Raw genomic sequence first — 15,626 nt, forward strand, 5'->3', positions numbered from 1 at the left:
GTGAGATTTGTTCTGTGAGGTGGGGTAAACCTTGTGCTTCCTCCTACAGTTTAGCATCCTATATGGCAAGTTAATGTCTCCAAACCACTGCAGTTGCTGATTCTTCTAAAGTGGAATTTTTTCTCAAGTTTAAAATGTTTGAATACTGCATTTGCTCTAACAGAATTCTGGTATTTTCCTCCTATATTTTGTGGTGTATTTGTAGCTAGTGCTGGCTTATACCAAAGCATGCAGAATACCACAGTTCCTTCTGAAAAGAAAAGTTTAAGTAAACAGTATAGCCCACAGGTAGATTACAAGCTTAGACTTGAACACAACTTGTTTGAATTGAGCTCCTGAGCCTGCATCTGGTTGCTTATGAAAACACTCATGTGTGTGATTGCAGGACTCTGGCCTTGCCAAGTGCCAGTCCCTCACTCAGAGGACCTTTGATGTGTTTATGGTTTATGAAGCACTCTGGAAAGCTCATTGGCAGAATTTAACATAACAAGTATAATAAAATCTTAGTTTTGTTTTTTTTTTTCAATACAAAATCAAAATTGCTGTAGTGTACTGTTCATGACCAAATTCTCAAGGCTACCAGCAATAGATAAAAAATGCAAATGTGGTATGATCCATATAGATATCTATTGCAGGGCTACAGCATTTCCAGGGCTTTTCTTTCTCCTGCTCAGGTATCCCTCAGGTATGCAGGTCATCCTCATCAGTTAGAGCCATATAGTGAGAAACTTGCTGGAGATACAATTGACTCCCAGAGAGGTTATTATGCAAATATTAAGGACTTGTATCTCCTACATTGAGACAAGCAAAAGAGTGCTTTGGATCTGAACATGTCTTTTTTCCTCAAATAAAAGTTATTTTGAATGCAATATGTGCTTTATCTGAGTAAGATTGGACTTGCAGTGGAACAAGTGTCCCTTCTCTAAGTGCTTATCAGTGATTCTGAGTGCTGCTGAATACCAGTGGTATATTACCAGCCAAGAAATGTCATTGTGGACATAGTTCATTGTGCTGGGAGTCTATTATTATGTAAGCACTTTCTTTGGCCAGATGAGCTCTTTTTCTTCAGGCATTCACCATCTCATTGTGTTTTTAAGCATGAGAATTCTCCTAAGATTTATATGTTTTTACAAGCATTTATCTAACTGCAGGATGGTACTGTTTTTATTGATGTTTGTGTTACAACCTTAAATAAGCTCCACTGGTTGTTAAAAGTCAAGGATGAGTCTCCATTCTCCTTTTCAGTTTTTGTTTGTTTGTTTTTAAAGACTATCATTAAGTCAGCACGCACATTAAATCAGCCCTGATGTTTTTTACTGTTATATACAGCTGGGACTGGGAAAGAATAAAGTTGTCTAGCAATATGAACAAAGTTGTTAAGCAGTCAGAAGAAAAGATTCCCCAGAGGAGTGCAAGTTCTTGTTCTATTTGTCCCATCTCTCACTGCTTAATTGTCAAAACTTGATTTTGATTGAATAAATCCTATTTTGGCTTTCAGAAACAGGAAAGTAAAAAGAATTAAAAACATGTTACTGACTTCTATATTATCACAATGGTCCTTTGGCTATCTGTTTTTACATGTGTTTTCTGTTACAGGAGTGTTATGACATACAGACATGCTCAAGATCTGTCTTGTGTGCTTTTGTGGCTGTTTTTGCCAAACCTAAATTCTTGCTGCCACTGAAAGGAAGGTCCCACCCATGTGTGGCCCTGTCCCTCTCTGGCTATGCCTTCCTATCTCCTCTTTGCTGCTAATAGTAGTGTGTACACACAGATATGCAGTCAAATTTGAGGCCAGACTAAGCTAAACAATAACCCAGGAAAAACCTCCAGACAACCAAAGAGGGAAAAAAAAAAAAAAAAAAAAAGCCCAAGCTGTCTACATGACTTCTGATGCTAGTGCAGAAGGCAGAACAGGGTGGGATGATGCACACAGGGCAGCAGTTCTCAGCAGTAGCCTAGATTTAGATCGTTAAACCTGTGGTAAAATCATACCTAACCACCTGGTGAGCTCTGTGGAGTATTTCATGGACAGAAGAGTTTAGAGAAAACAGTTCCATCTTTGGAACTGTAAGCTTGTGGTGCTTACACTTTGAAAGCCATCGAGTCAGAGCAGTGCTGGACATCATCGTGGGCACTACCCACAGCAGTGCTTCTGGGCCATGGTAGCCTGGTCACACAGGGAAAGGTGAAGAAAGATTTTTTTGTGACATAAACGTGAATGGGCTTAGTACAGATGGTTTACTAAAGCCAGACCACTTCTTCATCTGCTGGTAGCAGACTTTGGTGTCTTCTTGCCCTGAGAGAGGGCACAGGCCAGTGCCTTCTGAAGGTAATGGGCATCTTTTCATGACCTGTAGGGATGATTTCATTATATCCAGACTGAAATTTTCCCTAGTGCTGGCAACCCCTCAGAGTCTCTAATTAAAAATTGGTTGATTTCTAAATTATGCCATTAAATTATGTTTAAAAATTTCTACTTTATAGTTTGCTTAATTTTATTGGGACAGAATTAGGTGCTCCAGCTTAAGGCTTACACATAGCTGTGTTATATGTGCTCTCATACAAGGAATAGAAATCACACTAAATTTTTCTACAGCTCATATTCACAATTACATGTTTATAAAATTACATATTCCAAATGAAACAGATACTCTATACTTAGAGCATGGTTTTACCAGAACCCTAAATACCAGGTTACTGAAGAAATGGCTTGAAGCCTCTCAGCTGTAATTTGAGCTTTCCTGAGCTGATTTGAACTCCATTCACATAATTGAATGTAGGTGAAACAAATAAAATAAAAATTTATAAAATATAACAGAAAAGACTCAATGGTTGAAGAATTGAGTGTTTAGAAAGCAACTGTATCCCTAAGGTGTTTCTTCATCCAAATTTGCCCTCTGTTATATCTAAACTGAAAGGAACTACGTAACCTGATAAGTTGTACTCCTCTGACAGATCTGAAATCTAATGGGAAGTCACACATCTAGATGGAGACCAAAATGACTGTAGTTCACATTTAAATATTTGGATTCACTAGAATAATGGCCAAAAACCTGGATACCTTAACTGAAATCACAGCCTCTTTGGCCTTCTTTGTAGGTTTAATGCTGCCCAAAGTATTTCTGGGACAGCATTAGCTGTCTCTGCATCAGAGCTCTCTGCTGGTTTCTCAGCAGGGAGGGATTTATTTTTATTAAGGGGCTATTTCATTGCTTTTTAGCTTCTTCAAGGAGCTGCAAAGAAAATGAGATCTGTAGATTGCTGAAGAATCACATACTTGGTTAAAACACATTTTTTCATTCATTTCCAGGATGGGAATATGTGATGGTTATGGTACCATGGTTCTACTTTCTTATTTAAGAGTAATCTTCCTTCTTTTTACGTAGTTTATGTTTGCACAAATTCATGCATTGTTTTAGAAAAAGGGGTAACTGGAAATTGTCAGACTAAAATTTTCCTGGATTATTAATCTGGTAGAAAACTCCCCTGGAAAATCTATTGAGCTTTTCTTAGTCCATACTAAGAAAAAACAGAATTACTGTACATATAAATCTTGGATACTTTTGTATTTTTGCATGTGGAAAACATTATTACAGTTTTATAGCTGATCATACTGAGATCTTCAGAGCACAGCAAGATTCACTCATCATTTTGTTGCCAACAAAGAGCTTTTCCTTCTGCAAAACTTGAAGTGGGAATGAGACCATTATGCTGCCCATTTCTCCACTCTCAACATGGTCATCGTCATGATATCTACAGCATAGTATGTGCTGGATACAGTTTTGGTGCACATATCCTGAGGATAATCTGTACAAATGTGGCAGCTTGGTAATAAGTTACTCTTTTGGAATATGCGTAGTGGGAGAACAGGGACCAGCACAGTCCTTTCCCTCTGTTGGTTGTGTGAGTCTCATAAGAGGATTTGAACTTTACTTGAGTGGCATCTGTGATCTTCCAGCATGGTGCAAATCCATCATCTGCTGGTTTGTGACCCATAATTAAGGGCTGTTTAGACATAGAAAAGGAGGTGAAGCTGTGGGACACAAGTGAATGGGAAAGATCAAAGAGCTGAATAATGCTTTCCAGCATCTGGAGAGTATATGCTGGAAATACATATTTGATTATTCACAACTGCTTACAGCAGGGGAATTCTGCACACCAAAACCACTTCAAAATTCAGTGTGATTTGGAAAACTGAAAAAGACTACAATATATGTCCCCTATATCTGTTTGTGCGTCCAGGAGTAAGTGGGATATAACCAGGGAACTGGAATGATGCGATGCTACTCCTGTTAGCCAAATGCCAGCGACAAGGTAGAAGGCAACAGTTTCTAAAAGCAAACAGCAATAATATTTAGCATAGTGTAGTAAATACAAGAGATTTAAATGTTCACAAACAAAAAAAGTGGTTTATTATGATTATGACTTTTCTACCTACATTTATCTTTCCTTATCTGATTGCATCCTCCTCATATTCTTTCTTATTCTCACTGCTTTCTTTCCTCCTTTTCTTAGGCAAAGCTTGGAGATGAAATTCTTGACTACAGGGACTTGGCTGCTCTTCCTAAAAATAAAGCCATCTATAACATTGACCGCCCAGATATGATCTCCTATTCTCCATATATCAGTTACTCTTCAGATGACAGGCATAGTTACGGGGAGGTACTGAAACATGGGCATTTTTTTTACTCTGAGTTTCAGTTTCTATGTGCATCATTGAACATGTTGCCAAAGACTATTAACATGTGCATAACGTTTTTTTTAAAAATGTAACTTTTAGAGCTCTAGTAAATTGAGTCATGTCATCCATTCATTCACAATGCCTTCCAAAAAAAAAAAAAAAGGAAACAACAACCAAACCCAAGATGTTAATTTCTATTAATTTCATTTTTTAGTTTGTAGAAATTAAAACATTGTTTTCTGTGATCATTTTTTAAAGAGATGACATGTAATTAAAATGTTTTTCCATGGGAGTAGTTCTGCATGCGGTAGGAAACAGGAGCCATTGCTAATTATAATGCAAAAATGAGAAGCAAAGCCAAATGTCTTTCATAATTTTTTTTTCTTTAATCAAAGTGTACCATGTTATTTTGGTAACACAACAGTGGTATCACTTTCCTGTGTACACGTTTCTTTCAACTGTCCTTTACTTAACCTCATCCTCATGTCATGCATGCACTGCAGCCTTTTCATATGCAGAGCTAATATGATACAGTTTGTGCTAATGGAATCTAATTTAACACAATACTAACATATTAATAACTAATACTAATTCCAGGCTTTGTGAAACATACTTCTATATAACTCCTGTCATGCAAGTTAGCTTTTCTTCTCTGAACATACCTGCATTTCATTTGACTTTCTGATTGCTTTTACAATTTTAGCTAAAGTTTTACAAATTAAACCTTTACAATATGCTAGACATGAGCAAGATACATACTGACTAGCATGGAGGTCTGCTTGTTCTCTCCAGGTGTCAGTGAATGGGCAGAAATAAATGCTATAATTAATGGTCATGAGATTTAGAATAGCCCTGGTCATGCTACCACTTGCACCTTTTACACTTAATCAGTATCACTAAGGTCTCAGTACCACTGCCAGCTGAAGTGTAGTGCATATGTTAGGTTTTGCAGACTTTCTTCCAAGTACTCTCTGCACAGTGGTGAACCATGATAGCTCCATTGTAAAGTATTAAAAAATAATTAAATTGCATTTGGTAAAGGGTTTAAATGGTATTCAGGTTTCTGATTTCACAAAATCCAAAGCTGCTGCCTCACCCTGAACCTGTGGAGCACAATCACTTCCTTTCTATGTCAAAATTTGTTAGTGCTGATGATGGTTGTAGCTTGCCTCAAGTGCCCGGTGACATCCAGGCTTGGCAGAGGTGCACAGACCAAAGATGGACTGTATTTGCAATCCAACATATTTCCTGGTGCTCCAAATATTTATTATCCTTGATATTACCAGGGGGAAAAAAATCCAAGTTGCAGCATTCTGGCATCTTACCTGCAGCTGTCATACTTTCAGTCTATTTGCTCAACTAACCAAACATAGTGTTTGATTTGGAAAGGAAAATGAGCAGCAGATTGTCAAATTACATGATGTTTAATTGAAAAGAAATAGTGCAGGTGTTTTTCTTTCCCTTAAAATGGTCAGTTCTAGTGCTGTTTTTGGAGCTCCTTCAATACAGATTTAATTAGGGTTTGTGTGTAGTTTCAGGCAGTTGCTGTAACTGGGAGTTCCCTGTTGCCCTTCTCTGTGGCACAGGACTGGCCTCACCAGACCCCAGGATTTTGTAGTAGAGAAATCACTCAAAGACAAATATGAAATTATTTATATATTAGTCCTTATGTACTTAATTAAAAACAAATAATAAAAAAAAAATGCCCTAACTTAATTGACAGGTGTTTTTCCTACTGTATCATGTGTTAAACATGGATAGTGATATTTTAAGAGTAATTCTTCTCACGAGTAACATCATGCATGAATTTGTATCACTAATTTGTTGTGTGTTGCTGTTTGCAGTCACCTCAGTTGCTCTCTCCAACACCTACTGAGGTAATCCCCAGTGCCTTTGTTCTCCTATTCTGACCCATTTTGTGATGCATAAACCTGGTCATATTAATAACCAGCAGTGTCTGAAATGTGGGGTTCGCCCCTTGCCTCTACAGTGCATGGGGTTTATAATTTATGATTTTCAGAGTGTTACTTGTGTTCAATATGTGCTCTGCTTCTGGATTGTCATCTGTATGCATCTGTCTCCACTGTCATCCATGTTTCTGCTTTCCAAAATAAAGGTTGTATGGCGGTCACTTCTTCAAGCTCTACTGAATAAATTATATTGGGAAATATGATTTATGTTCACATTTAATGCTACCAGTGTGAGCTGATTCAAATTAGTGCTTGGCATAGATTTCTCTTCTTTTTTTCTTCTCATTTTTTTATTCCACAAATAGTTAAACTACTTATACTATTTGTGTGCACCTCCTTTAAATCATCTGCACATACCTGAACTTCTAGGTCTGTGTATTTTGATGTGCATTAATTTAGTCATTGTTTCAAGAAACACTTTGAAACTTTGGAAGCAGTGAAAGCATTTAATGTATTTCCCAGATAATAACTCAATTACATATCCTGGGTTTCTAATTTCTCTATTATGCTAATTTTATGCACTGCAAAATTTTGGTAATCATGGAGAATTAAGGACTTTAAGAGCTGGTTAACAGAGCAGTTAACCAGTAGAGATGAAATTTTTTGGATAATTTAAAAATAAAAGCATGTTTCATGTAAAATATTTGGTGACATGGACTAGATTGACTGTTCCTTGCAGAGACATAAGGTACACAAAGGTAAGGTCTGAAACAATTTGAAAACTTGATGTTTTGTAAGATTATAATAATATGCTTTAAATTCAGTTACCAAACTGCCAGTTTTAATTTCCAGATGAGATACTGGTGTGGAGGTTGGGACTGCCATGATTTGTGTATACTCCCATGTTACCCATCTTCTCTGTGTTTGCTGTCTCTTTTTAAGGAATCTGTGATCAGGTGCTTGGGCATCATCATCTGCAAACTTGTCACCGGTTTTTGCAAGGATTTTTTGTTAGGGCAGAATCCCACTGTGTCATACAATTGGACACCTCACAGACCATTAGCTGATGCTCATATGATATTTAAATACCATTTAAATATCATATGACTTTGTAGAGCCATTGCAATACTGCTTGTATTTCTCTCCACAAAGGTTAGAGTGAGTATTACACAATGTAGGCACAGTGGGAAGGAAACATCTCAAGCTGGACATAGAGAAGTTGGTGGCAGAATGCCTGCAGAATGCTGCATGCTTGGGAAGGCATCAGTTGTTCTTTGTTTTTTGTAAAATTACTTCTGAGCATGATGTTAAAGTAATAATGCTGCTGGCCACTACTGAGCTGATTTTCCTCTTTTGGAAATGTAGCTGGTAGGTCTGGGGTGATGTTGAATGGATGGAGCATATCTTGTCCACAGGAGACACCTGGTGATGTGAGAATATTGTATATCTCTGTAGAGTCAAGGATAGTCCCAGAGAAGCCAAATTTATCTAAAGATGAATGTATGGACATGATTAAGTTGTTCTGATAGGAGTTTGGAGATGATGGTAGGGCTAATAGGATGTATGGTTTGTTTAAATGATGAATGATCCAGTGGGAATCACACAGATGCCTAAAGGCATCCCCATATTCATGATAAGTGACTGACACTTGTCACTTGACACTGTCACAGTGTAGGATATCTTCATGCTTTTCTACTGGAACACGAGAGGGGAAGCAATTTTTAAGTATGACTTTCCATAAAAGAGCATCTGCAGGTTACATTGATTTGTTCTAATATGAACTTAACCCTATTCTCACATGTCTTATAAACAGGGGAATTTTGAATTTGATTTTATAGCTAGTTTTTACAAAGTCACTTCCCCGTCCATTTCACTCAGTAGTTCTTTACTGTTTAGAAGACCCTACTTGCAAATTGCAGTTGCAGCTTAACAAGCTGTTGAAAATCAGAGGCTTGGAGGATGTGTACATGGTTTTAACTTGTTGAAGCCAGGGGTTTATTGGGAATTGGATTGTATGAATGCCTCTGCACAATGGTGCAGTATTAATGCTAATGTGTTAATATTGGGTTTCTTAGGTAATGGCCATGTTACAGTGTGTCACACGGGGCAATTTATACACAATCAGTTTCATGATGTAGTGAAACCAGCAAATGCTGATTTTTGTGTTGTCTGCAACCATTATGCATCTATTCATATGGGTGCAAAGTGACCATAACTCTGTCATGCTGACCTGAGCTCATCTTCCACCCACTTTCATTTGTTCAAGAAATTACACTGTTTTGAAGCAGCATCTTTACTGTCCTTTTCAAACTAAATTGTAATTTTAGATTTATGTCTGTGCTGACTTTCCTGGCACCATGACCATTCTCTGGTACTTGGCAGAGCTCTTTCAGTCACTCTGCAGGTGGAGGTGCTGAAAGCCACCCCATTTCATTAGGACTGCATGGAATCTTAGGGCAGCATTGCCTCCCATCTACACAGCACAGGAACACACGAGATGGCATATTCTGCCTGTTTGAGAAGTTGCTTCTCTTCCCTAATAACATGTGTTTCCTCTCTTCCTCTAAGGGTGACCAAGATGACAGATCTTTCAAGCAGTACAGGACATCAAGTCCTAGCTCTGCTGGCTCCCTGGGCTATGGTCGGTACACCCCCACCTCCCATTCTCCTCAGCATTACAGCAGACCAGGTAATCCAAAGCAGCCTTACTTATTCTTTAGATTTTTTCCATTACTTTGTAATGTTATAAGTAGAATTGACTCCAGCAGAGAGGGGTTTAAGGTGGAATAGCAGTTCATTGCAGTGATTTACTTACGGTGAAGAGTGAGTTCCATGAAGAGAAAGGCAACAACTGCTTCAGGAACGTGCATCCAGGAAAACAAAACTAGGCATTTACGAAAAATTGATTCTGTGTATACACAAGATAAGATGGTTTAAGGGACTTAATCCTGGTCTCATCCTGCCTGAAGATACACACTCAATCCACAGTTTTTCCAAGGTGTGGCACAGTAGCAGTGAATGCACACAAAGCCAAGAGGGTGATCGAGTGACCTTGTGTTACGTTCTTGTACCACAGGGTCGTGGTTCTTGTCCCCTCTCCACAGTGTAAGAGCTGGAGGAATGACTAATTCTGGTGGCTGAATTTTAAAGGCCAAGTTGCTTTAGTTTAGAAGTTTATAGGGTGTTTTTTGCAGCTTTGGGCTGTAGTAGCAGCTGTGTTGGTGCTCTTGTTACACAGACAAGAGGGATCATCTCCTTTTGACCTTTGCATGGGAATGTTTTACAAAACCTCATTCATATTTGGACTCTGTACAGGGTTTTATCCTTGGAAGTAATTGGTGACATTGCTCAAAATTAATTGTATTTTTTCTCTACTCCATCATTTAGGTGAAGAACACAGAGTGTTTATATTTTTTTTGTTGTTGTCTTTTAATTTCATTTGGGATACATTATAATTCTAAAATAGTTTGAAAATATGCAAGTTCTTACTCTTTCCAGGGGAAATGAAGATTTTAGAGGTAATAGAAACAGTTTTTACAGGAATTTAATATTTGTACTACACAAAGTCTTTGACAAAATGGAAATGAGGTGGAGTATAAAAAAAAATTATTAGAGTGACATTAATCTCTGCTGAATGTCTGGTAGCCTCATCTTAGTAGCACAGTGTTAAAGCAAGGAGGAAAGACAAAAGGAATTCCAAATAAAATCTAATGCTTTAAAATTTAGAAGATAATCTTCATAATCGCCATTTTAAATAATTGCCACTGATCCTGCAAACTGTGTTATCAGGACATTATTGCAGCAAAGCAGAGATGACTTGAGAATATTTTTCAAGGTACTTAATCGCATATCTAACTTTCAGAGCTCAAATAACTTCAGGATGTTTCTTCAAATACTTCAGTTAGCCATGCACTCGAGTTCCCTGTGCACTGTGAACTAAATCCTACCAGTGTACAGCACCGACAGTGAGAACTGGACCCACTCGTGGCACAGTTCTCTGCAGAGACAAGGCTCTTCCCATTTCATTTCATTAGATCCATTATGAGCATTTCCCATTCCCTCTTGCAGCTTTTTAATATGCAGGTTTTCCCCTGAGTGCAGCCGTGCTTTTTGTGGTGCCTTTTCTGGAATATTTTCCGATGCATTCCAGCATTTTGGGTGATTTCTGGCTGCAGAAAGCCCCCGTCCCTTGGCCGACCCCATAGCGTGGCCACTGGCATGGTTTTAGCAATAACCAGAGAAAGAGGAAGACTTAAATGTAAACTGTATGTTTTCTAAGCATCAGGAGGAAAATGTTCCTGAAAAAAAAGGATGGCATTGTAATTTGTGGCTTTCAGTAAGTGAACTAAATAGTTTATTTTCACTTACTCTCTGTTGCCCCCAGCTGGTACTCACAGTCTTGGTACCAGTAGCTGCATCTCCCTGCCCCAACACCCAAGCCTTACATCTACATTCAGACATCATTACATCCCTTTCTTCAAAGGTAAGGTCCAGGAATGCAAAACCGTGCTGTGATAATGTAGATTTATTCAGCTGTGTTTCACTTTTATGTCTGTGCAAGCATGGCTTTCACTTGGATAAAATTTGTCTTAATTTTGTGCAAATGCTTTCCTTGATGTACTGTGTAAGTTTTACAAACTGAATGGGTATGGGGTGTTTTATTTTTGCTTTTTCAGTGAGTGTTCAGTGTCTTTCAGAGGGGTAGAGGGAAAGAATTAGCTTCTATAATGAAACTGAGGAACAAAAATATTTAAAAATCTCTTAGTTCTAAAATACCTTTACCCTTTTTGGTGATGCTAAATAGTATAATAAGCTTACACATTTGATACAGCATAGGATGATCAGTTATCTAACCTTCCAACCTGCATTTAGATATTCTTCGTATTATTTGTAGCATTGACAAAAATTATGACAGCTGGTTACATCGGTGCAATGGCACTGATTATGAATTAATCTGTGCCATATCTTATAAAACAGTAACAATTTGTTCTCCTTGCCATTAGTTTTTTTTTTTTCAGTGGATATTAACTTCTAGCAACCTCCGTGTTGTGAAGAGACAGTGCTGAGGAATACCAAGAACCTTTGAGGCAAAGATTTTTTTTTAGTCAGTTGGTAAATATCTGAGAGAGAAGGCATTTACCTACCACGTTTGTCTTCCCTGAGTCTGTCTTCTCTAGTAACAATATGAACTGTGAGGCCACATCAATGGCAAACATTTTCAATGCCTGTTCCTTGACTCTCATATACTGTCTGACTTAATAAAATAAAACTGTTGTTCTTGAGGTTGTAACCAGTAAAGAAAAGGGATTGGACCCTCTGCAGGAGACAGACTTGCACATTCAAGTGAATAGCAGGTACTCATTGCCTTTGGAATAATAACTAATGCCTCTTTTTTGGGCCCTCGTGCTGCCCAAAGTCAGCTGAATTTCACTGAGATAAACAGGAACAGAATCAAGCTTGAGACATCCAGATATGATCCTTAAGAGAAAATTTGGAGGAACGAACTGATGAGATTAAACTGTTTGTTGTTGTTTTAGAGGCTACCTGCAAAGCTCCTTTCCATGACCAGGAGCAGTCAGCCTCACACACACTTCTGAAAGGCTGACACAGTCCCTGGTATTCTCTGAGACACTGTTTGAACTGATTTTCTATCTGTCCTCTCATTTTGGATGGTTCTATCCAACCTGGTGTACTGAATAAGAGAAACTTCTCTGGTGTGCTGCAGCACACGATTTCAGTGCCTGGAAAGCTCTTTCTCAAAGTCCCATTGGCAGTTGCTTGGCAGCACTCCTGTGCAAATGAGTTTCTGCTCAGTGCTACCTGCTGTTTCTCAGAGGAGCAGCAATTATTAAATGCTGCTGTTTGGATGAAGGAATCGTCAAGTGGTAGCTCCTTGTGCCCAAATAATTATTAGTAATGTGATCAAAATTATAATATTTTGCAATTCTGAGGCACTTTTTTTATCAAGGAGCTAAACTATTTTGCAGACAGTACCTTTTAGTGCCTACAGTGTTCTTGTGAGGTAGGTGAACCTTTATATAATTTTCCTAAGTAGGTAATCCTGAGCCCTGCCAAGGTTGAATAGATTATTCACTGGTTTACACTGAGTTAATGTCTCTGTCCAAAATGAGTCAGAAGATTTGCTTCATCCTCTTCAAGGTCTCTGAATTCAGGGTTCCAGAATGTGTTTTTTTTCCTTATCTTAGGAAGCCTTTTGATGGTGTGGATGTGCTCTTTTTTTCTCTTCAAAGTGGTTAGTGTGGGAAGAGTGGGATTGTAGCAATAGTTGGTTTGTATCCAGACCAACCTTGATGTTCCCACTTCAGTTGTAAGAAAGTGAGATCCTGCTTATTTTAAAAAAATTATAAGATCCAAAAATAATACACTGCACTATAGTAGAAGTAATCTCTTTATAACCAGCACTCCACTTATGTCATAAAAGAGATTTCTTTACACTTCCAGTAGACAGATACATTACTACCCTAGGGAAATTAAGACAAGCAAAATCTTCCTTTTGATTTCACTGAGGTTGCCTCATATTCTTCCTGAGAATGACAGGGTTCATAATTTTTTCCAGTGAGAAATATGATTACTAAGTTCCTGTTCTTCCATCAGTGTTCTGCAGTCTAGCTCCCAAGAAGTGTATTGGGATGAGCTGCTATTTATCATGAAGGCAGATAATTTGGAGGTTGTGCTCTTTTAAGGATTTTTGTCTTCAGAAGAAGTCCTGTGACAACCTCACTTCAAGAAAGTTTCACAGTTCATGCCACTGCAAGTGATATCTGTGATATTCCAAGCACCTATGCTTGGTGTATTAAGTCCTCTTGAGGTGATGAATCTTTAAGTGTGATGAGCCCTGTTGAAAGAAATGTTTGCTTAAAACATAGTGGAAATTATCTTGCCTTTCTAGTGCAGGAGCACAGCTTCCAAAACCCTTTTTTTTTTTTTTTGGCTTTGAAAACTTGAAAAGAATTAGTCATCAAACTTCAAAAAACTTCTAATTTAGTCACCATGGGCAGAGATTAAAGGGTCCAGTTTTGTGAGTAGGCTTGGACAGCTCCCTCATTCAGCCAGTGGCATCTGTTTGTTCTTCAGCCCTGAACTTGGGTAGCTCTTACTGTAACTTATTATGAAATTTCTCATCCTCACAGGTAAGATACAAGCTGACTAAGTAGGAGATACAAGCAATATTATACTTTTCCCCTTGAAAATGGAGCATGGTCTGAGCCCTGGTCAGTTGGCTCTACACACACAGGGTTAAAAGTACAGCCTGCCCTGTCAGCAGCCAGGAGACACAAGGAAGTTTTTGTGGTTTACACTCAAGTTTAAAGTACGCCTTCCCAGATTCTTTCCAAGTTAAAAAACACTCAGGGAAGAGTTCAGGATTCTGGTTTTTTGCTCTTCACTGATCACAGCCTGTGGCTGCTTATGACAGGAGGCAAACCCAAAAGTTTGAAAAATTGCTCTCTCTGGTAGTTGCCTTTTCTCTGAGAATTTATTTGAAGTTCTTCTTCAGTCTATACTAGGCAAACCTTGAAAGAGATAGTTTATTGGCAAAGTCTCATTTTAGAGATTTAAATTATAGCCTAGCTTAAGCAGCTGTCTGTAGTTCCTACTCATTAACTTTCTACATGGGTCTTCTGTTTGCTTTATTATTAAACACTTTTGTATGCAAAATGTGAAATACAACTACTCACATGTTTATCTGAATCAGTGGCAGAATTAAAGTTCAAATGTGCATCAGTTTGTACGAGTGGAGTCCAAGAAGAACCTTTTCCATAATTTCATCCTTAACTCTTCCATTTTGAGCAAGTTAGAGGTGATGACTTTGCAAACTGCTCCACACAGATGATCCTTGCACTGAGCAATTTTTAGTTTCCCTGTCCCACGGTGCTTGCACTCATATCTTGTGTTCCTACAAGTTTATTCCTCTTAACTAATAATTCCTCCTGATTCCTTGCTGACACTCTATACTATCACTGAGAAATTACTTTCTGTGTGTGTACGATACCAGCACCTTGGGTCGCTGCTCAATGAAGTGATTATTCATGCAGATCATATATGAATAGACATTCTAATAATATGCTAATTTTTAAGTAAATGAGGAATCAATACACTGTGGAAATTGCTTGAGAGCTTTCATTTTCTGTTCAAATTAGATAACTCCAATAACAATATCTAATTTGAGTGAAGGACATTACAGAATTTTTAAGAATTTTGGAGCTGTAATGGACCTTATTTTAGAAAGTATCTACTAGTGACATTGAGGCTTCTTCTATTTAATAGGGATAGGCAGCAAGCAGCAAAGAAAGTGGGAATTCATAAATGTGGAGTGAAAACTTGTCCCCACTTTTTTCCTTCCAAGGGCAAAGGAGGAATCAAGAAACTGAATAACTGTCTGGTTTCTTGTCTGAGGACTACATGCCTGCAAGCTTGTGGTGATGCACCAGATTCTTAGTAATTCCATAATTTTTTCTTAACATTTTGAAGGACCACAGGCCATCAGCACCTGTAGTTGGGATTTCGATTTCTCGACATCTCGGATTACCCTTTTTCAAGAAGAAATCACTCTTACTGAGTGGTCACAGCTGAATAGCTTTTGAGTTTTAATTTTTGGTCTACTGTGAACACTACAGACAGAAAATTTAGGATGGATCAGTTAGTGTATTGTCATGAGATAGCACAGCACGCTCTTCTGACCTCGTCTGTCCTGTCTCTGCTCCCACTGGGCTCGGTGGCACTGTCCCCTTGGCCTCAGTGGTGCATGGCAAGGCTGGCTTTGGTGACAGTGGGATGGCCATGCACCCACTGTGTCAGCAGAGGCACCTCCACGGGCATGGCCTCGACAGCTCTGGTAACCCCGTAGGTCTGTGGTTATGAAACATCCCTTTCATGAAGGCAGATCTAATGCCCTGAGCTGCTGTACTTTCTTTACCCACAGAAACTTGCTACACCATCATCATTACTAGCCATTAAATTTGTGCTTCATCCACACTAAAACAATAACAGCAAATTAACAGTCATTTGATGTA

The 15,626-nt window shown here is 38.4% G+C and overlaps 1 protein-coding gene across 15 annotated transcripts in view; it reads left to right on the forward strand.

Annotated features, from left to right (window-relative positions):
- The window catches only part of ABLIM2 (actin binding LIM protein family member 2), a 167,992-nt gene that overhangs the window by 124,100 nt on the left and 28,266 nt on the right, over positions 1–15,626 (forward strand). For 4 of the 15 annotated variants that reach the window (XM_072927969.1, XM_072927973.1, XM_072927975.1 and 1 more), the window contains 2 exons: positions 4,519–4,665; positions 9,163–9,283. In XM_072927969.1, coding sequence (XP_072784070.1) covers positions 4,519–4,665; positions 9,163–9,283 — 268 coding nt within the window. Of the gene's footprint in view, positions 1–4,518; positions 4,666–6,528; positions 6,562–9,162; positions 9,284–10,978; positions 11,078–15,626 lie in introns of all 15 variants that reach the window. The other 11 variants (XM_072927966.1, XM_030270677.4, XM_012573644.5 and 8 more) reach the window with 5 other exon arrangements.

The sequence above is a fragment of the Taeniopygia guttata genome, chromosome 4 (genome assembly GCF_048771995.1).
Source record: "Taeniopygia guttata chromosome 4, bTaeGut7.mat, whole genome shotgun sequence".
In the NCBI taxonomy this organism is placed as follows: domain Eukaryota; kingdom Metazoa; phylum Chordata; class Aves; order Passeriformes; family Estrildidae; genus Taeniopygia; species Taeniopygia guttata.